The sequence below is a fragment of the Mustela erminea genome, chromosome 14 (genome assembly GCF_009829155.1).
Source record: "Mustela erminea isolate mMusErm1 chromosome 14, mMusErm1.Pri, whole genome shotgun sequence".
Lineage (NCBI taxonomy): Eukaryota > Metazoa > Chordata > Mammalia > Carnivora > Mustelidae > Mustela > Mustela erminea.
In genome coordinates, this window is record NC_045627.1 from 36,688,013 (window position 1) to 36,704,604 (window position 16,592).

At 51.2% G+C, this 16,592-nt stretch overlaps 1 protein-coding gene across 5 annotated transcripts in view; it reads right to left on the minus strand.

Annotated features, from left to right (window-relative positions):
• LRRC20 (leucine rich repeat containing 20) overlaps window positions 1-16,592 on the minus strand; it is a 109,713-nt gene that overhangs the window by 34,551 nt on the left and 58,570 nt on the right. For all 5 annotated transcript variants that reach the window (XM_032314135.1, XM_032314134.1, XM_032314133.1 and 2 more), the window contains one exon: window positions 12,201-12,350. In XM_032314135.1, the coding sequence (XP_032170026.1) occupies window positions 12,201-12,350 (150 nt within the window). The remainder of the gene's footprint in view (window positions 1-12,200; window positions 12,351-16,592) is intronic.

A 16,592-nucleotide genomic window follows, 5' to 3' on the forward strand; every position in this document is an offset into this window, starting at 1 on the left:
GGTGCTCAATACACACTTAACTCTGTCCTTGCCTAAGGTATAGGAAAGAGAAAGGACATAAATCCTTTTACAGTCCAGAAAACCCAGATCATAGGTGTGTGGTGGCCCCCTGCCCCAGGGTGACCAGGAACTGGAGAGAGCAGGGATTTGATAAGGGTCAGGTCTTTCCATCTACTGAACCCATAGCACTGTTCGTAGTTCAGGCCTGGCTCAAGAAATGTGTACAGAGCTTTCCAGGCAGAGAGAGCTCCTGTCCACCTGCTCCTCCCGCAGCTGGAAGAGGAGGGCCGGTGATCCTACAAAAGCCTCCCGATGACGTTCATTCTAGGAGCGTGAGAGGGAAGAATATATGCAGAGCCCTTGAGTCATAGCTGAGGCAAGACAGAGACGCAGAGAAAAGCTACTGAACAGCAGGAAAGAGATGGGGCAGGACATGCAGAGCATTTATGAGAGTGCCATCAGTCAGATAAAAAGCTTGCTAGCTCCCTGGCTCTGGGGGACCCTCCACCCCGAGCTGATCCTGGCAGGGCTCCCAGCAGAGGGGCTCACCCTGCTCTTCTGCCTTGAGCCTGTGCCAAACGGGCTTCCCATAGACGGGTCTTCAGCCTTCCTCAGACTCCGCCCCTCCTTCCGCTCCACCCAGCCCTGGCCGCATCTTGGTGTCTGGATGCCTCCCCCTTCCCGGAGGATAGGCGGTGCTCATTCCATTTCCCCTTCCCTTGTCTATAAATCTCCAGGAACATGGGGAGCATCTGCACAGAGACCCTGTCTGTGCCATCACGACGCTAAAGGCAATGCAGGGCCCAGCCCTCGGTCATCACTGAAGGCAGTAGGAAGCCTAGCACTCGGCGGGTCTGATCAGTGTCGCAGAAACCAAACGCCATGCCCGTTGGAACTACAGCATTTTGTTGTTTTAGCTCCTGAGATGTGGGATTATTGGTTCTTGAGGTGCAGCCGGTCCATCCCGACTGATATGGTTTGTTGAACTTCAGATGCGTATTCTTGCTTACAAAAGCAGTGCGCGCTCGTTGTAGAAATAAAGACCTCACAAAAACACGGGGCAGAAGAAGATGAAACTCCCAAGTATTTCCACCCCTAGAGAGTATCAGAGTTGTTTGCTCTTCATTCTTCCATATTTTTTTAAGTATATACTCACAGATGGATGGATAGATTTAAAAAAACAAAACAAGACAAAACACAAAAATGTAGGGGCACCTGCATTGGTTTCCACTCAGGTACTGAGCCCCATGTCAGCAGGGGGTCTATTTCCCCTCTACCTCTACCCTTCCCCCAGCCCCAATCAATCAATCAATCAAAGTGGTTCTCAGGCAAACCTTTCTGGAGGCAGGAATGTCAATCAATGTTTTTTAAAAATGCAATCATAGACTATACGCTCTTTTGAGACCCGCCTTTTTCACTCAACAGAGCTTAGGCAGCCTTCCAAGGCATCGGTTACTGCATCCTCTGGGGATCACAGCTCTAAAGATTAAGAAAATTGTGAATACAGTCAGCCCAGCCCCAGCTTCCAGCCCCCCAGGAAAGGCTGCTCTCTGAAGTCCGGCCTTCTTTAGCGGCAGGCTCTTGAAGAGGAAAGGCTCCAGCAAAAAGGCGGGGCTGGATCTGCCAGGAAGGTGGCCTCTCTCACAGCTCAGAAACTTTTCTGAAAAGTGTGAGGCCCCAGGAAAGGCAGATCTTGCACCCTTGGCGGATGGGTCCTTAAAGGCCTTAAGCTCATCAAAGGGGCTGCATTGAAGCTGGGGCCCAAGGCGGGGGCTTTCCACTGCTGAGCTTCAAAGGGGGCTTGGAGGTGCTCCTGAGAGGCCGAGGCTGTGTCAGGCCCCTTGGATGAATCGGTAAATCAGGCTCCTGCTGCCTTGGCTAAGTGTTGTGGTGCTAGGCTGGAGTTGGGGAGGGATTCCAGGAAAGAGCTCTCCTGCTGGACACCAAAACTTCAGCTCATGGGGTCTGGGGCTGATAACAAAAAGTAATAAGGACATGGGATGCCTGGGTGGTTGCGTCTGCCTTCGGCTCAGGTCATGATCCCACGGTCCTGGGATCGAGTCCCGCATCGGGCTCCCTGCTTGGTGGGGAGCCTGCTTCTCTCTATGCCTCTGCCCTCTGCTTGTACTCTCTCTCTCTCACATGAATAAATAAAATATTTTTAAAAAAAGTAATAAGGACACTAAAAGCTCTTGAGCACTGCTGTGTTTCATGTACTTGTTCTCAGGGCTTCCCTGCAATCAATGTGTTCATTTTCTCATAACTTATGAGCCCCAGTTTGCAGAGAGATAAAGTAATGTGTCCCAGGTCAAACCCCAACCTCTCCCCCAGGTCTGACTTTCCTCCCCCAATTCCCAAAACCAGGATTTGAACCCCCGAGAGAAGAGGGCCCCTCGGGCACCTTGTTTTTTCCAGCGCTGTTTCTCTAACCCTGCCGTTCTCAGAGAATAGACTGGGCAAATCCCTACTTCTGACCTGGATGGAGTCCCTCTCCTCCTGTGTCTGTGGCCTCCTGCTGAGGCCCCCTGAGAAGGTCTCCCGTGCCATGGACAGCAGGGCTGAGAGGGCGCCCTGACAGAGGGCTGTGAACTGCAGAGAGGCTGCCTGATAGATAGGATTAGTTAAGCAGCCCCTAGACACTCAGCCTGGCACTTGAACATGAAATGGACACCCTTTGAAAAGTAAAAGCCCTCAATCAATGGCATTCTTTCTGTTAAGGAGGTATAAGACCCATGAGACTTAATTCTTGGAATTTGGAGCCTTTGCTGGAAACCAAATTGAAAGCAAACATTAAAGCAGGAATCGAAAGGGAAAATAAAAGAAAAGGTGGGTGCGGCTGGGACACGTGACTTATGGGAAAGTCACTGAGACACGGTGCCACCAGAACAGCCCACACTCCCTCACTTGACCCCCACTCACTGAGCACCGGCCATGGGGTTAACTGCTGCATGACCATGGGGAGGGTGTGGGGAACACTAGTGTCTCCCCTTAACAAGCTTATACACGTGTGTGTGTGAGGGGACAAATAAATAAGAAAGATTATTTCAGATGGCTAGGAAGGCACTTAAGATCAGAGTGAAGAATGAGAAGGAAAGAGCCCAGGGGAAAGCTATCAGGAAATCACACGTACAGGGCCCCAAAGTAGGGAAGACCTGACACATCCAAGGAACAGAAAAGGGGGCAGTGTGTCGGGAGAGGGGAGCAAAAGAAGAACACTGTTGGGGGGACTGGGACCAGGTTAGACAGGACCCCAGAGACGTCTGGAAGACAGTGGGTTTACTCTCCATCAGATAGGAAGCCAAGGGAAGCATTTCGAGAGTAAGTCTGCATGTTTTGTGTTGATTTTGTATCCCTGGGAGCTTACTGAACTCATTAATGCGTTTTAGGAGGGGTTTTTTGTTTTGATTTTGTTTTGTTTTGTTTTGTAGATTCATTGGAGTTTTCTATGCAGACAATCATGTCATGTGCAAATCATGGCAATTTTTTTAAAAAAGATTTTATTTACTTGAGAGAGAGAGAGAAAGCATGCCCCCAAGCAGGGGAAAGGGGCAGAGGCAGAAGGAGAAGCAGGCTTCTCACAGACAGGGAGCCTGATGTAGGGCTCGACCCCAGGACCCTGAGATCATGACCTGAGCTGACACTTAACTGACTGAGACACCCAGGTGCCCCAAAGAGGGGCAGTTTTATTTCGTAATTTCTAATCTATGCCTTTCTTTATCTTGTGTGGTGTAGTAGTTAAAACTTTCAGGATGGGGGCAGACATCCTGGCCTTGTTCTCAGATTTACAGGGAAAACATTTCAACATTAAGTCTGATGTTAGCTATAGGATTTTTATAGATGGGCTTCACCAATTTAAGGCACTTCCCTTGTACTCCTAGTCCGTCAAATGCTTTATCTTTATCAACAAATAGGATCACATGATTCTTTTTCTTTAGTCTTTGATGTGATAGAAAACACTGATTTTTCAAAAGCTTTTCAAATGACACATCTGGAAAATGAATAAATCCCACTTGCACATCTGGAAAAATGAATAAATCCCACTTGGCTGTGGCACGTAATGCTTTTTATACTTTACTGTATTTGATCACTAATGTGTTGCTGAAAATTACTGTGTCTAAGTTCATGAAAGACACCAGCTGATAGTTTTCTTTGATGACCGTCTTTATCTAAATTTGAAATCAAAGCTCGACGGGCTTCATAGCATGGGCTGGAAAGAATGCCCTTCCTTTTTCTTTTCTGGAAGAGGCTATGTAAAATTGATGCTAGTTCTTGTTTAAACATTTCCTAGAGTTCTCCAGTGAAATCAACTGGGCCTAGAGAGTGTTTTTTTTTTTTTTCTTTTTTAAAAAAATTTACATTCAATTAGCCAGCACATGAATTTCAGATGCAGTGTTCAATAATTCGTCAGTTGCATGTCACCCCTAGCTGGGCTAGGGAATTTACAGAGTTTCCAAATGCCACATTGTTCGCAGTGGACTTGGTGAGTTTTGAGCAGGAACCAAGCCAAGGAGCAGCAGCTCCCCGGCCCCCATTAAGAGGGGAGGGAAGGCAAAGCACACAGGTTTCTTGGGATGGAATCCACCACACCCATCCAAGTTCTAGCCCTGTCTAACCCTGGGACGTTATGTCGCCCTACCCTGGATGCCTGAGGTGTTCTCTGATGTATCCACGTCAGAGGAAGAACAAAGGTGTGGCGAGACCCCAGCTACCCGGTGTGCTGGTGGGCTAAGCTTCCAGAAACCCACCGCAGCAGCCACGGCTGGCCCTGCTGCTTAACCTGGGGGCCACGACACACTTCTACATTGTTGAATCACAACGGTGCACCGGCCTGGCCAGTCTCTCTTATGGACGCAGAGGGCTGAGGTCCTCTGGCCCCATGAGGGCTGTGTGAGTGGGGGCGCCGTGTGTTTCTTTCTGCTCTCTCTTACGCCAGGGCTCAGAGTCCAACTACCTGGGCTCCCAGCATGGATGGGGGCTCTGGGAGGAAACCTATTCCATCCAGCTCCCAACACTGTCCGCAGTCTAGGAGCAGCTCGTCATGACATTCCCTTATTTATCATCCCTGCTGAAGTGTGCATTCTGGTGTCTGCTTAATGGACCTCTCCTCCCCCAAGTTCTTCTTATTACTTCCGCATTCTCCTCATCTTGGACAACAGCCAGGTCGGACTCCGAGGCCTTGGACTGACCCCAGGGGATGGAGGAAGCCTGCTGATTCCATGAAAGGGCAGACGAAGCCGGCTTGCAGTAATTAGGCAGCCGGGCAGCAAGGGACTGTGCCGGCCCCAGAAACACCTGCCCGCTGAGGACCTTGGCCGTGACCCTGCGTCAATGAGCAATCATGTTCCTGCCTGCCAGGGCCCCCTGCGGGGCGGCGGGCTGGTGGGGTGAGGCCGTCAGTGTCCTTCCATTGGCCCACGCTTGGCACACAGACAGCTGCTGGCCACAGCGAACAGAGGGGCCAAGAGACAAGTCAGGTTTCTAAAAGCCACATCTGCATGGACGGACACAAGGAAGGGGAGGGAAACCAGGTCTGGAACTCATGAAAGCCAAGTTGCTAACCATCTGCCTCAGGGAAAGAATAAGGGGAGTCTCGTTGTACCAACAGGGGCCACCTGCTAAAATATACTGCTAAGTGAAAAAGACCAGTAGCAAAACAAGAAGCTCCACAACGGGCTTCTGGCTGTGGGCCCGCAGTCCCAACCCTCCTTCCTCGATGTGAGGCCTGGGGCAAGTTCCTGATCCCGACCCTGCCTCAGGTTCCTCATCAGAAACAAAGCGATGATCAAGGTCGAGATTTAAATGACTTCATACTTGCAAAGTGCTTTTCCTAGTACCTGCCCATGGCAATACACCGGAAATGTGACCAACATTTAAATACATTTATGTTCACACTGGCATGGATTATCTCTAGAACTGGTAAAGTAAGTTGCCTAGGGGTGGAGGAAATGGGTATCTGGAGATGGGAATAAGAAGAAGACTTATTCTCCCCTATTTCCCTCTCTGACCCTTGGAATACTGTACTGTGTGTGTATAAGGAAGCCTACAGTCTTACAGTGACTAGAGAAATGGACGGGGAGTGGAGTGCTCAGAGCAGTTCAATCATTTGCCCAAGGTCACACAGCTGGGAAATGCTGGGGCGAGGTTTTTGGACCCCAGTGGTAAACCAGTTCCTCCAGGGTCCTAGCACAGTGGCTGGCAAAGTGCGGCCGCAGACAGATGAGCAAATAAGGAATGGCAGAAGTGCCATCCGTCAGAGGGCCGGCTGAGAAATCCTGAAAGCCACCCACAGATGGCTCGGTGGGATCTCTAGTGCTTCAGGCCTTTTGGACTGAGACTTTGCAGTAACTCCCATCAAGAGGTAGAGCCTAGTTCCCACCTCTTGAACTTGGGTTGGCCCTGTGACCGCTCTGACCCATGGAACGCAGCAGACGTGACTTCGGGGCCATCAAGCTGGGCACTACCCACACTTCCTTCCTTGGGGAGTCCAGCCACCGTGCCATGAGGAAGTCCAAGCAGATCCGATCCCACAGGCATCGAGGCCCTGGAGGCTGAGGGGCCTCCCTGCCCAGACAGGTGACCTCAGTCTACACTATCAAGCAGAACCGCCAGCAGAGACAAGTCAGCCCACAGAGCTGGAAGGAATAGCACACTGTTGTTTGAGACCAATTAACCTTAGGGTGCTTTGACACGCAGTAATAGAGCAAAGAAACGGGTCTTCTGTTGCCAAGGATCCTCCTGGAGCAATGCACGCTTGCCTAGACCTTCTAAGGACAGCTGGTCCCACCCTGCCACATCCCAGCTCAGGGCTACACTGGAGAGGAAAGCAGGTCTTCTGCTCTGCCCCACTATGACAGTTCAACCTGCTACTGGGGGTCTGAGCAAGACCCACAGAGGAGTTTTGAGCACCAGCTGCCTTGAGCCCGTGTGCCCTAGGAGGGATCAAACGCTGGGAGGCACCAAGGGAAACACGCCGCAGAGAAGGGGCCATGGTGGGTCTTTGGAGGAGGTTTCTCCTTCGGGGCACAGTTCTGTGGGAGTCAAGTGAGAGAACAGGAAAAGCAAGCAAAGTGGGGACACTGAGGCAGGAGGCCCCTGCCACTCTGTTATGACTAATGACTACAAACTAGGCAGCGTAAAACAAGACCCGCTTCTCTTCTTACAGCTCTGGAGCTCAGAAGACCACGGTCTGTCTCAGAGGACTACAAGCACGTTACAGAGCTATGTATGGTCTGGAGTTTCTAGAGGAGAGTCCGTGCCTTGACCTTCCTGGCTTCTAGGCCCTTGAGGCCATACCGCTCCAGTCTCTGCTTCTACCATCCTGTCTCCTTCTCAGACCCTCCTGCCTCCTCGTGAAGACCCTCGGGAGGACATCCACGCCCCTCCCACTTAACCCGGGATCTCTCTCCAAGTCCAGGTCCTCAGCTTATTCCCATCCGCAAAGTCTCTTTTGCTGCATAAGATAACAGAGTCACAGGTGGTGAGAACTAGGACGTGGACATCTGTGGTAGGGGTCATTATTCCACCGACCAGGTGATGGGAAGTCGCTCATTCGCCGCTCAGCGCGTCATTTTGAACACCGGCTGCTGTGGGCCAAGTCCTGTGGTGGAAGGTGCTGGAGCTGTAGCGCCCCACCCCAGGGGTATGCACAGATGAACTCAGCCAATCTGCACAGGAGCCCTATGAGGTAAAGACTGTACCGTCATCATTCCATGATACTAAGGGGGAAACTGAGGCACAGGGCCATTCAACAACCTGCCCAGGCTTAGAGAGCTAACAAGTGGCAAAGAGCCTTAGTCAGGACCCCAACCAGGAACAGATGGCACCCTCCAATTAGGACAATCATGAAGGCTTTATTTGCAAGGAGCTGTTTACAAAGGCATAGGGAGCTGTAGGGGAATGTCAAAGGATCGTGCAGGAACCCCGGGTACGGAGCAGGGAGTTGTCACCACCCACAGCAACCCTGGGATGAGACAGTCACGTGGAGGCTGCCTCAAGGGAAGGGACCTCGGGATGAGGTGGGCCTCATGGGAGGTATTCACTGAGCTGCTTCTCTGCTTCTCTCTCACCCCCTGATCTCCTGCGGGGCTCCCCAGCGGCCGCCTCCAACCACAGTCACAGGGGAAGAGAGAGTAGGATCAGAGGGAAACAGGAGACAGCAAACCCCAGAACTGGGTGTCCATGCTTTGAACACCGAACAGCCCAGCCCCTCGTCTTGGTGTCCCCCCCACCCAGTTCCTATGTTGAAGCCCTAGCCCCCTGTACCTCACAGTGTGACTGTGTTGGGAGGCGAGGTCTTTTCTGAAGAAACCCAACCTTCCGACTCCTCGATGTCTGACTCCCAGCTGCCAGGACTGCGGGCAATGAATGTCTGTTGGTGGAGGCCTGGGCGGCGGTGTTCTGTTCTGGCGGCCCCAGCGACCCGATGCTCGCACACGAGGCAGCCCTGACTTTCGCCTCCTCGGCCTGCCAACCACACTTGCAGTGAATGCCTGCCGTGCCACCCCTCGGGGCTTAGGTGGCGGTCTGCTTCCATACCTGCCTCCCCTGAGAGACTGGGGACTCCTCAAGGACCACGTCTAGGTCTTTGTCATCCTGTCCACCCCAGATGGCTGGTGCTAGGAGGGTTAACTGAGATGACATGTCAGTCCCTCCGCGAGAAGCTTTGAGGGCTAAGTGCCCCGCAAATCTGGACCCTCAGGTTACTACTCACGTGTCCGTGCCCACAGTCAGGCCACAAAAGGTGCTCCCGAGGACCTGCTGCACAGAGCTGAGAGGCCGGCTGTGAGCAACTGAACAGACACACAGACAGCAGCCAGGTCGCTTATGAAGACAGCACGCCTACCCCCACCCTGCAGCCCCCCACCCAGGGAACCAACCCAGCCTCTGTGGGAACCGGCCCTGGCTGCCAGTCTGCTCTCACTCACACTCACAGGGACTCAGACGGCGGTCTCTCCAGGAAGCCAGCTATGACTCCCAGAACAATCAGCCCCCAAAATGGCCAGGACTTGATTACCAACAGACAGTCTCCCTAATTCTTGTTCCAATGTCCAACTTCGGGTCAACTGGAGAAAGGCAAAAATGTAGCCAAACCAATCCCACGGGATGCGCGCTGCGAGCTGGCCTGCCTCCAGCTCTCCTCTCCCCTGCAAGCGGGGCACAGCCTTCCCTTTTATCCTCTTCCCTTTTATCCCACTCCTCTGCCTGCCTTTGAGTCTCTGCCAGATGCCGGTGACAGCTGCTGGCTCCCCACCCCCCACCACCGCACCAGAGCCAGTTCTGAATAAACAGCCTCTGCTTCTCATCTGGGTGGCTTTTGTGGATTTCCACAGGTGTGCAGGCCCTGGGCCCAGTCATAAGAAGAGCTGAATGGCTCAGATTGGGAGGAAGTGGGGAGACGGGCACCTGGGAGAACAGGGAACAGAGGAGCCGGAGTCACACAATGAGACACCTTCCATAGGGCGCACCTGCTCTTTGCACAGATTCCACTGGTGCCGCGGGCTTTCTTGGGTTTTGCTTTCTTCTTCTAGAACATGGGTGAAGGGCATCAAGATGATGGAGTCATTTAAAGATGACCCAACTCTGAGAGGGCTATGAGCCTGACAGAAGCCAGTCCCCAGGGCGCCCACCGGAGACAATGTGGCAGGTGGCTTTCTCCTCAGCACCGAGGCAGTCTGCCTCCTCTGTCAAGAACCAAGAAGAGGAAGCTGGCAAGCCAGCAAAGCCTTATTCAAGCTCCCCCTTCATACATAAAGGGGGAGGGGAGCATTTTTTCGATTTGAAAGAGAAACCACAAATCCTGGCTGGGGCCCAGGGCCATCGCTCGGGGAGCCAGGTGCGGCTCTCAGCTCCAGCCCCTCCCTGCCCCTGGTCACCAGCCCACCATCGGCTGCTGCCACCGCCACCGCCACCTCTGTGAGGTCCAATGACTGTGCACAGCACAGCTTTCCCTTTGTGATCAGGGCGGCGTGGGGGAGGGCGGCCAGCCACACGGGGGGAGTGCAAACTGCATCCTTGAACGGACGTCTGACCGGAAGGGTATTATGAGAAACAATTCTGTAGCGAAGGCACAAAGGTGCGGGGCTCCAGGCGCGTTTCTCTGGCATGTGTCACCGTGCTCCCTAGAGAGGGCCCACTTATTCATCCCCCAAGGCGCTGCCAAATGTCAAGTCCTTTGAAAGTCCTTGCTTTCCATGCCCACCTGCTGCCCACGCCACTCATGCCACAGGGAGCATGGCAACGTTTCCTTCCCAGCGGCCTCAGCACGCCGTCCATACCAGTGCACAGGAGATCCTGGGCTCCTTAAGGGACACCCTGGCCTACCAGTCTCTTCCCCAACCTCCAGACACACACCTGGAACACGGCAGGGACCCAAGGGAAAGGGGAATGAAGGGAAACACAAGCGAATTCGGGTGTTAGCTGGCTGGCCTTCCTGGAGGTCCCTGCCAAGCCCCGCCATGCAGTTTTGATCCTTCTACTCTCCTCTGGGAAGCAAACATCTCTAGGGGATCCAAGGGGTACTGCAGGAGGGCCCAGAAAGACAGCCCTAGCCTGCACGGTGGAGCATGTGGGTGTGTGGCTCTGAGATTCCTAACAAGCCTCCTCTCCCTGACTTTCCTTTCCCAGCCACCAAAGGACGTGGCAGAGACGTCTCTAACCATGGGAGAGTCTTCCAACTTACAGCCCACGGGCTGGATCCACCATGCAGGAGTTTTATCGGCTTCCAGACTATATAAAAACTGGTACAGTCCCCATTAAGCCCCTCTCTCTAGCTTCTACTGAATAAAACAGAACATTCTCGTGGCATATCTGGCTGAAGCTAAGTGGGGTGTGTTTTAGTTTGTCACAGTCCCCCCCACCCGCCGCCCAAGCTCAAGTCCTGATGCTCATCGCTCACACGCTAGTCTCTTAGTTATTTGCATGTATAACCCGAGCCATGGCCTCAACTTCGGCATTTCAGAATGACTGGAACAGGTTTTAAAACGCGCTCACAAGGCCCAGGCTCATACTCAGACATTCTGGCTCAACTGGCCATGGGGTAGAGCTAAGGTGACTATGTTTGTGGAAAATTGCCCCAGATGATCCTAATTTCCACCAGGGCCAAGCACAGTGGTCCACGGGGCCTGCAGGCTGTGAGGGCCCCTCCTGCCGGTGCAGAGAAGCAGCCACGAGAAAAGGGCAGAAGACGGGGAAAGTTAGCCTGGTTCAAAGTGCCCAGGGTGCCTCCAGGGAGCCAAGTGCTGCCCTAGGATCCACCCCACCCCCCCAGGGGTTTAGGCCCCAAAGCAGCGAGGCCTGTGAGCGTCACTCAGAAATGACAACACAGACCAATCCCTCCCCACTGGGCCACTTGTGTGCAGCTAGCCGGTGGCCTTTCCAGGCCCTGCCTGTAGACCATTCCCGAGCCTTATACCACCTGCTTCTTGTCCCCGGGCTGCGTTTGCCAAGTCATGCCTCCCTTTCCCCTCGGGGCTCTGCCCGATGCCCTCACCTCCCCTACAAGGCCTGGAATCAGCCGTGTGAGGTATGCCTGTGCGCGACCTCCTGCTGCATCAGCATGTGACTTACTGGTTTCTCGAAACAGGCCCTGACCTGTCTCATGCCCCTACCAGACAGAATTCCAGAAGGCAGGAGTCGCCTCTCCTCTGCTCCCTGGGCCCTCCCCAGTTTTCCCACCCATGGCTCACGGAGCGGTAGGGGACTCTCGTGGAAGGTAGAGGGGCTGCTCTGCAGGGAAGAGCAGAGCAGGCACTGCAGCAGCCACCATACCTGGCTCGCCCAGCCAGAGAAGCTATTTCAAGAGAATCCATGATGCTACCTGCCGGCCGCTAGGCATGCAGGAAACCAGGGCTAGGGTGGCAGGGTACAAAGAGGACTGGTTCAACCCTACTGAGAAATAACTACTTATGGGCGTCAGGGCCCCACACCGTCCTCTGGTCTGCTCTGAACAAGACAGTCACTCCGGGACCCCACACCCTTGACCATCGGTCGATCTGATTCACAGCCAGCCAGACAGAGGAGCAATGCTTACAGTCCTCCAGGCCATAGGGACGACATGGTTCCAGCCTCGAAGCCTCTCCCCGGAATGATTTCCAGAGTCTAGCTGACCGGACCCTGGCCTGAGTAGACACTGTCCACACAGAGCTGACACCTGAGGGCCAAGGGCTGGCCATGCCCTCCCAGCGGGGCCAAGCAGGGCCTACCTCGGAGCTGACAGAACGTGGTCATGAACTTGCTGGTGAGGGACTTGAGCTCGTTGTTGGCCAGCGTGATGAGGTGGATCTGGTCGGTGACATTCCGCAGGACCTTGTAGATGCCAATGGGGAAGGAAACCAGTTTGCACTCGGCCAGATCTGCAGCCAGAGAGCAGAGACAGAGCAGAGTCAGCCCTGGCTGCTCGGGGACTCGCCCCACACCGTGAGGCCCCCGACCCCGCCTCTGCTCCCCACCTCCTTTCTCTCTCGCCTGTCTCCCCTGGGCCAGGCTCGGAATTCTGCCCTCCCTCTCCCAAGAGCCCTCATCACCATGGGTCATAGCCCTCTCTCTCTGGCACCCAGAACCGTGGGTTTGGAACCACCGACCAAGCAGAGTTGTCAGGAAAGTTGAATCTGAAAAAGACTCAACGTGCTAACAAAATGCCTGGCAGGTGCGCGGTGGGGGTGGGGATGCCGTTTCTCTCCACCTCCTCCACTTCACCCTCCCCTTCCCACTCTACCTAAATCCTCTCTATGCTTCAAGGCCAGCTCCCATCCCACCTCACTGGAAATCTTCCTGAACCATCCCCACTACTGGGATCACCCTCCTCCAACCCATGAACCTCAGGAGCACTAACCAACTCAGACAGCACTGACCAGTCTCTCTGCAAACTTGTCTTGGCCCCAAAGAGGCTGGACTCCCCTGGGCCCCTAAGCCTTTAAAGACTGCTCCAAAATAAATATGCAAAATTTAGTTAATATTCCTCCATGCCAGTAATGATAAGTAGTTTTTATAGATCCCATTCTGAACAGCAACAGTAAATGGAAAGTCTGTCAAAATATTCATAATTGGGGGGTGCCTGGGTGTCTCAGTGGGTTAAGCCTCTGCCTTTGGCTCAGGTCATGATCTCGGGGTTCTGGGATTGAGCCCCACATTGGGCTCTCTGCTCAGCGGGGGGCCTGCTTCCCCCTTCCCCTCTGCCTGCCGCTCTGCCTACTTGTGATCTCTCTCTCTGTCAGATAAATGGATAGAATCATTAAAAAAAAAATCATAATTGAAGCCCTTCTCCTCAACCACCTCATAGAATTTCTACTCTTGCTCTAGGAGCAGCTCAAATGCCACCTCCTCTAAAAACCTTTTCTGGCTGCTCTAGGCCGTTAGTGGCTCCAGGCTTGGAGACTCAGAGCAGGAATGAGACCTCTTCATCTTGTGCCATGGTAACCTTGTTTTTTGTCTGCTTTCCCACTGGACTGGGAAGACCTCCAGAGCACAGAGCCGGCAGTGTCCCAGCATGCTCGGAGGGTAAAGCAGGGGGACTGACAACCTCACAGAGCTGGGCTGGGAAAAGAAAGGGGACAGATGGGCAAGGGCAGAAGTCTAGACAACTGAGAATCCATAGGTGTCTTCTATAGGGCATGCTATTAAGAAGTGTCCTAGGGCACCTGGGTGGCTAGGTTGGTTAAGCATCTGGCTCTTGATTTCGGCCCAGGTCATGGTCTTGGGGTCGTGGGTTAGAGCCCCGAGTGGGGCTCTGAGCTCACTGAGGAGTCTGCATGAGTGACTCTAGCCCTGCCACTGTCCAATGTCAGGCACTGGCTCTTACATCAGCCAGTAGGGCTGACAGAAGAGGGTCTGAGGTCCTGCTAGGGAGAAATGAATTCCCTGGAAGTCAGGCTTTCGGTAGAGGGAGATCAAGGGCTGGAAATAGACTAGCGCTGTAGGCTCGAAGTTTGGAGGAGGCTAGGGATTCTAGAAAGAACAAACACATCCAAACAATTAGTCTCCTAGTACTTTGTGCCAGATGTGCAATGGGCTAGAGCTAGAAAAGAATTTTGTTGTGGTTGTAAATCATAGCAGCCCCTTTGGGTAAAAGCGACAGATCTCATTCAAGCTAGAGGCAACATCAAGGAAAATGTCAGAAGCTTTCCCTTGAAAGCAAAGAGCAAAATAAAGGATGCCTTCCATCACCAGTATCTCTGAATATGATCTTGGAAGTTTTGGCCAAAGAAACAAAAGACACAAACACTGGAAACAGACAGAATGATTATCATGCGCATATGAAATGACTACGTAACCCCAAAAAACCAAAGCAGTCATCTGACAAACTACACAAATTAAAAAGGTCTCAGCAAAGTGGCTAATCAAAATACATACGCAAAATTCAGTAGTAGTCCCACATGTCAGCAATAAAATATAATTTATTTTTATTTATTTTTTATTTTTTTAAAGATTTTTATTTATTTATTTGACAGAGAGAGATCACAAGTAGGCAAAGAGGCAGGCAGAGAGAGAGGAAGGGAAGCAGGCCCTCTGCTGAGCAGAGAGCCCAATGCGGGACTCGATCCCAGGACCCTGAGATCATGACCTGAGCCGAAGGCAGCGGCTTAACCCACTGAGCCACCCAGGCGCCCAATAAAATATAATTTTTAAAGAGCCTACTTCAAACAGCAATAATAATATGAAATATATAGAGATAACCAGAATGGAAAATGTATCTAACCAATATTAAGGAGAAAAGTGCACAAAGATGTCTTTGGAACTAGAGGGTATTATGCTAAGCGAAATAAGTCAATCACAGAAAGACAAATACCATAGGATCTCACTCATATGTGGAATTTAAGAAACAAAACAGATGAACATAGGGGAAAGGAAGAAAAAGTAAAATAAGATGAAATCAGAGAGGGAGACAAACCATAGGGGACTCACTTATAGGGACCAAACTGAGGGTAGCCGGACGGATGGTGCCTGCGGGGGATGGGCTAAAGGGGTGATGGGTGTTAATGAGGGCATGTGACGGAATGAGCACCGGGTGTTACATCCAACTGATGAAACACTAACTTTTACTCCTGAAACTAATAATACACTCTATGTCAACTAAATTGAATTTAAATTTTCAAAAAATTAAGAAATGCTAAAAAGAATAGACTTGGATATGAACATACAGAACATGCTCGCTAGTGACAAAAATTGAAATGGTAGTGATTTGTTTCAGAAATCACTTTATAGGGGCATCTGGGTGACTCAGTGGGTTAAAGCCTCTGCCTTCAGCTCAGGTCATGATCTCAGGGTCCTGGGATGGAGCCCCGCATCGGGCTCTCTGCTCAGCAGGGAGCCTGCTTCCCCCTCTGTCTCTGCCTGCCTCTCTGCCTACTTGTGCTCTCTCTCTCTGTCAAATAAAATAAATAAAATCTTAAAAAAAAAAAAAAAAAAGAGTCCAACCCCAAACTGACTGAGCCACCCAGGTGTCCTAAGTTTGCTTTGATTCTTAGGTTAATTGAGAGTCTCTTTTGTTTTCCCAGAATTCTTAATTGGCTGTTGTGAAATCAGTTATTAATCCTTACCTTCCCCAATTTATTTATGAGGTCTCCTTTGGTGTTTATTAAATTGTAACATGTTTTTTATAGGCTACATTTTCCAAACTATTTTCTTTCTATAATATATTTTTCCTGTTGCCCTCTGTTGTAGTTATTGTAGTCTTAAAATATTGGTCATCCCCTTACCTTCTCCTCTCTTAGGGAGCCTTGCTTGCTTAATTCCCTAGCTGAAATTTAAAAGCATTTCAATAAACGGTTTTGGGTTTTAAAGTTAAAAAACTAAAAAACTTTCTGGATTTTTCAGTAGGAATTACATTAAACACTCTATAAAGTGATTTCTTTTTTTTTTTAAGATTTTATTTATTTATTTGACAGAGATCACAAGTAGGCAGAGAGGCAGGCAGAGAGAGAGAAGGAGAAGCAGGCTCCCTGCTGAGCAGAGAGCCCGATGCGGGGCTCCATCCCAGCACCCTGAGATCATGACCTTAATCCACTGAGCCACCCAGGCGCCCCGGGGTTGGACTCTTGATTTCAGTTCAGGTCATGATCTCAGAGTTGTGAAATCAAGTCCCATGTCATGGAGCCTGCCTAAGATTCTCTCTCGCCTTCTCCCTCTGACCTCCCCCTCTTCCCTATTAAAAAAAAAAAAAAAAAAAGAATCAGAAGTAAATTCTAGAGAGAATTACACTTGAAATATTTTTGAAGTCAAACAAAAAATCACAAGTGAACAGAATTTAATATTTACACAACCTCCTAAGTGAAGATGACTAGAAAGTCACCTATGAGCAGTAACAGAATCACAACAAACAGATCAACAGACCTACTGCATAAACCACACAGCACACCTGGATGTTTTTAAAAAAAAAAAAAAAAAAGGCAACAGATTACGAAAAGGATTTACAGATAGGATAAAGAGCTATGTTCAGGGGTGCCTGGCTGGCTCAGTTGGTTGAGCATATAACTCTTGATCGCAGGATTGTGAGTTTAAGTCCCTGTTGGGTATAGAGATTACTTAAATAAATAAACTTAAAAAAAAAAAGTTATCTTTGGGGCACCTGGGTTGCTCAGTTGGATAAGTGTCTGACT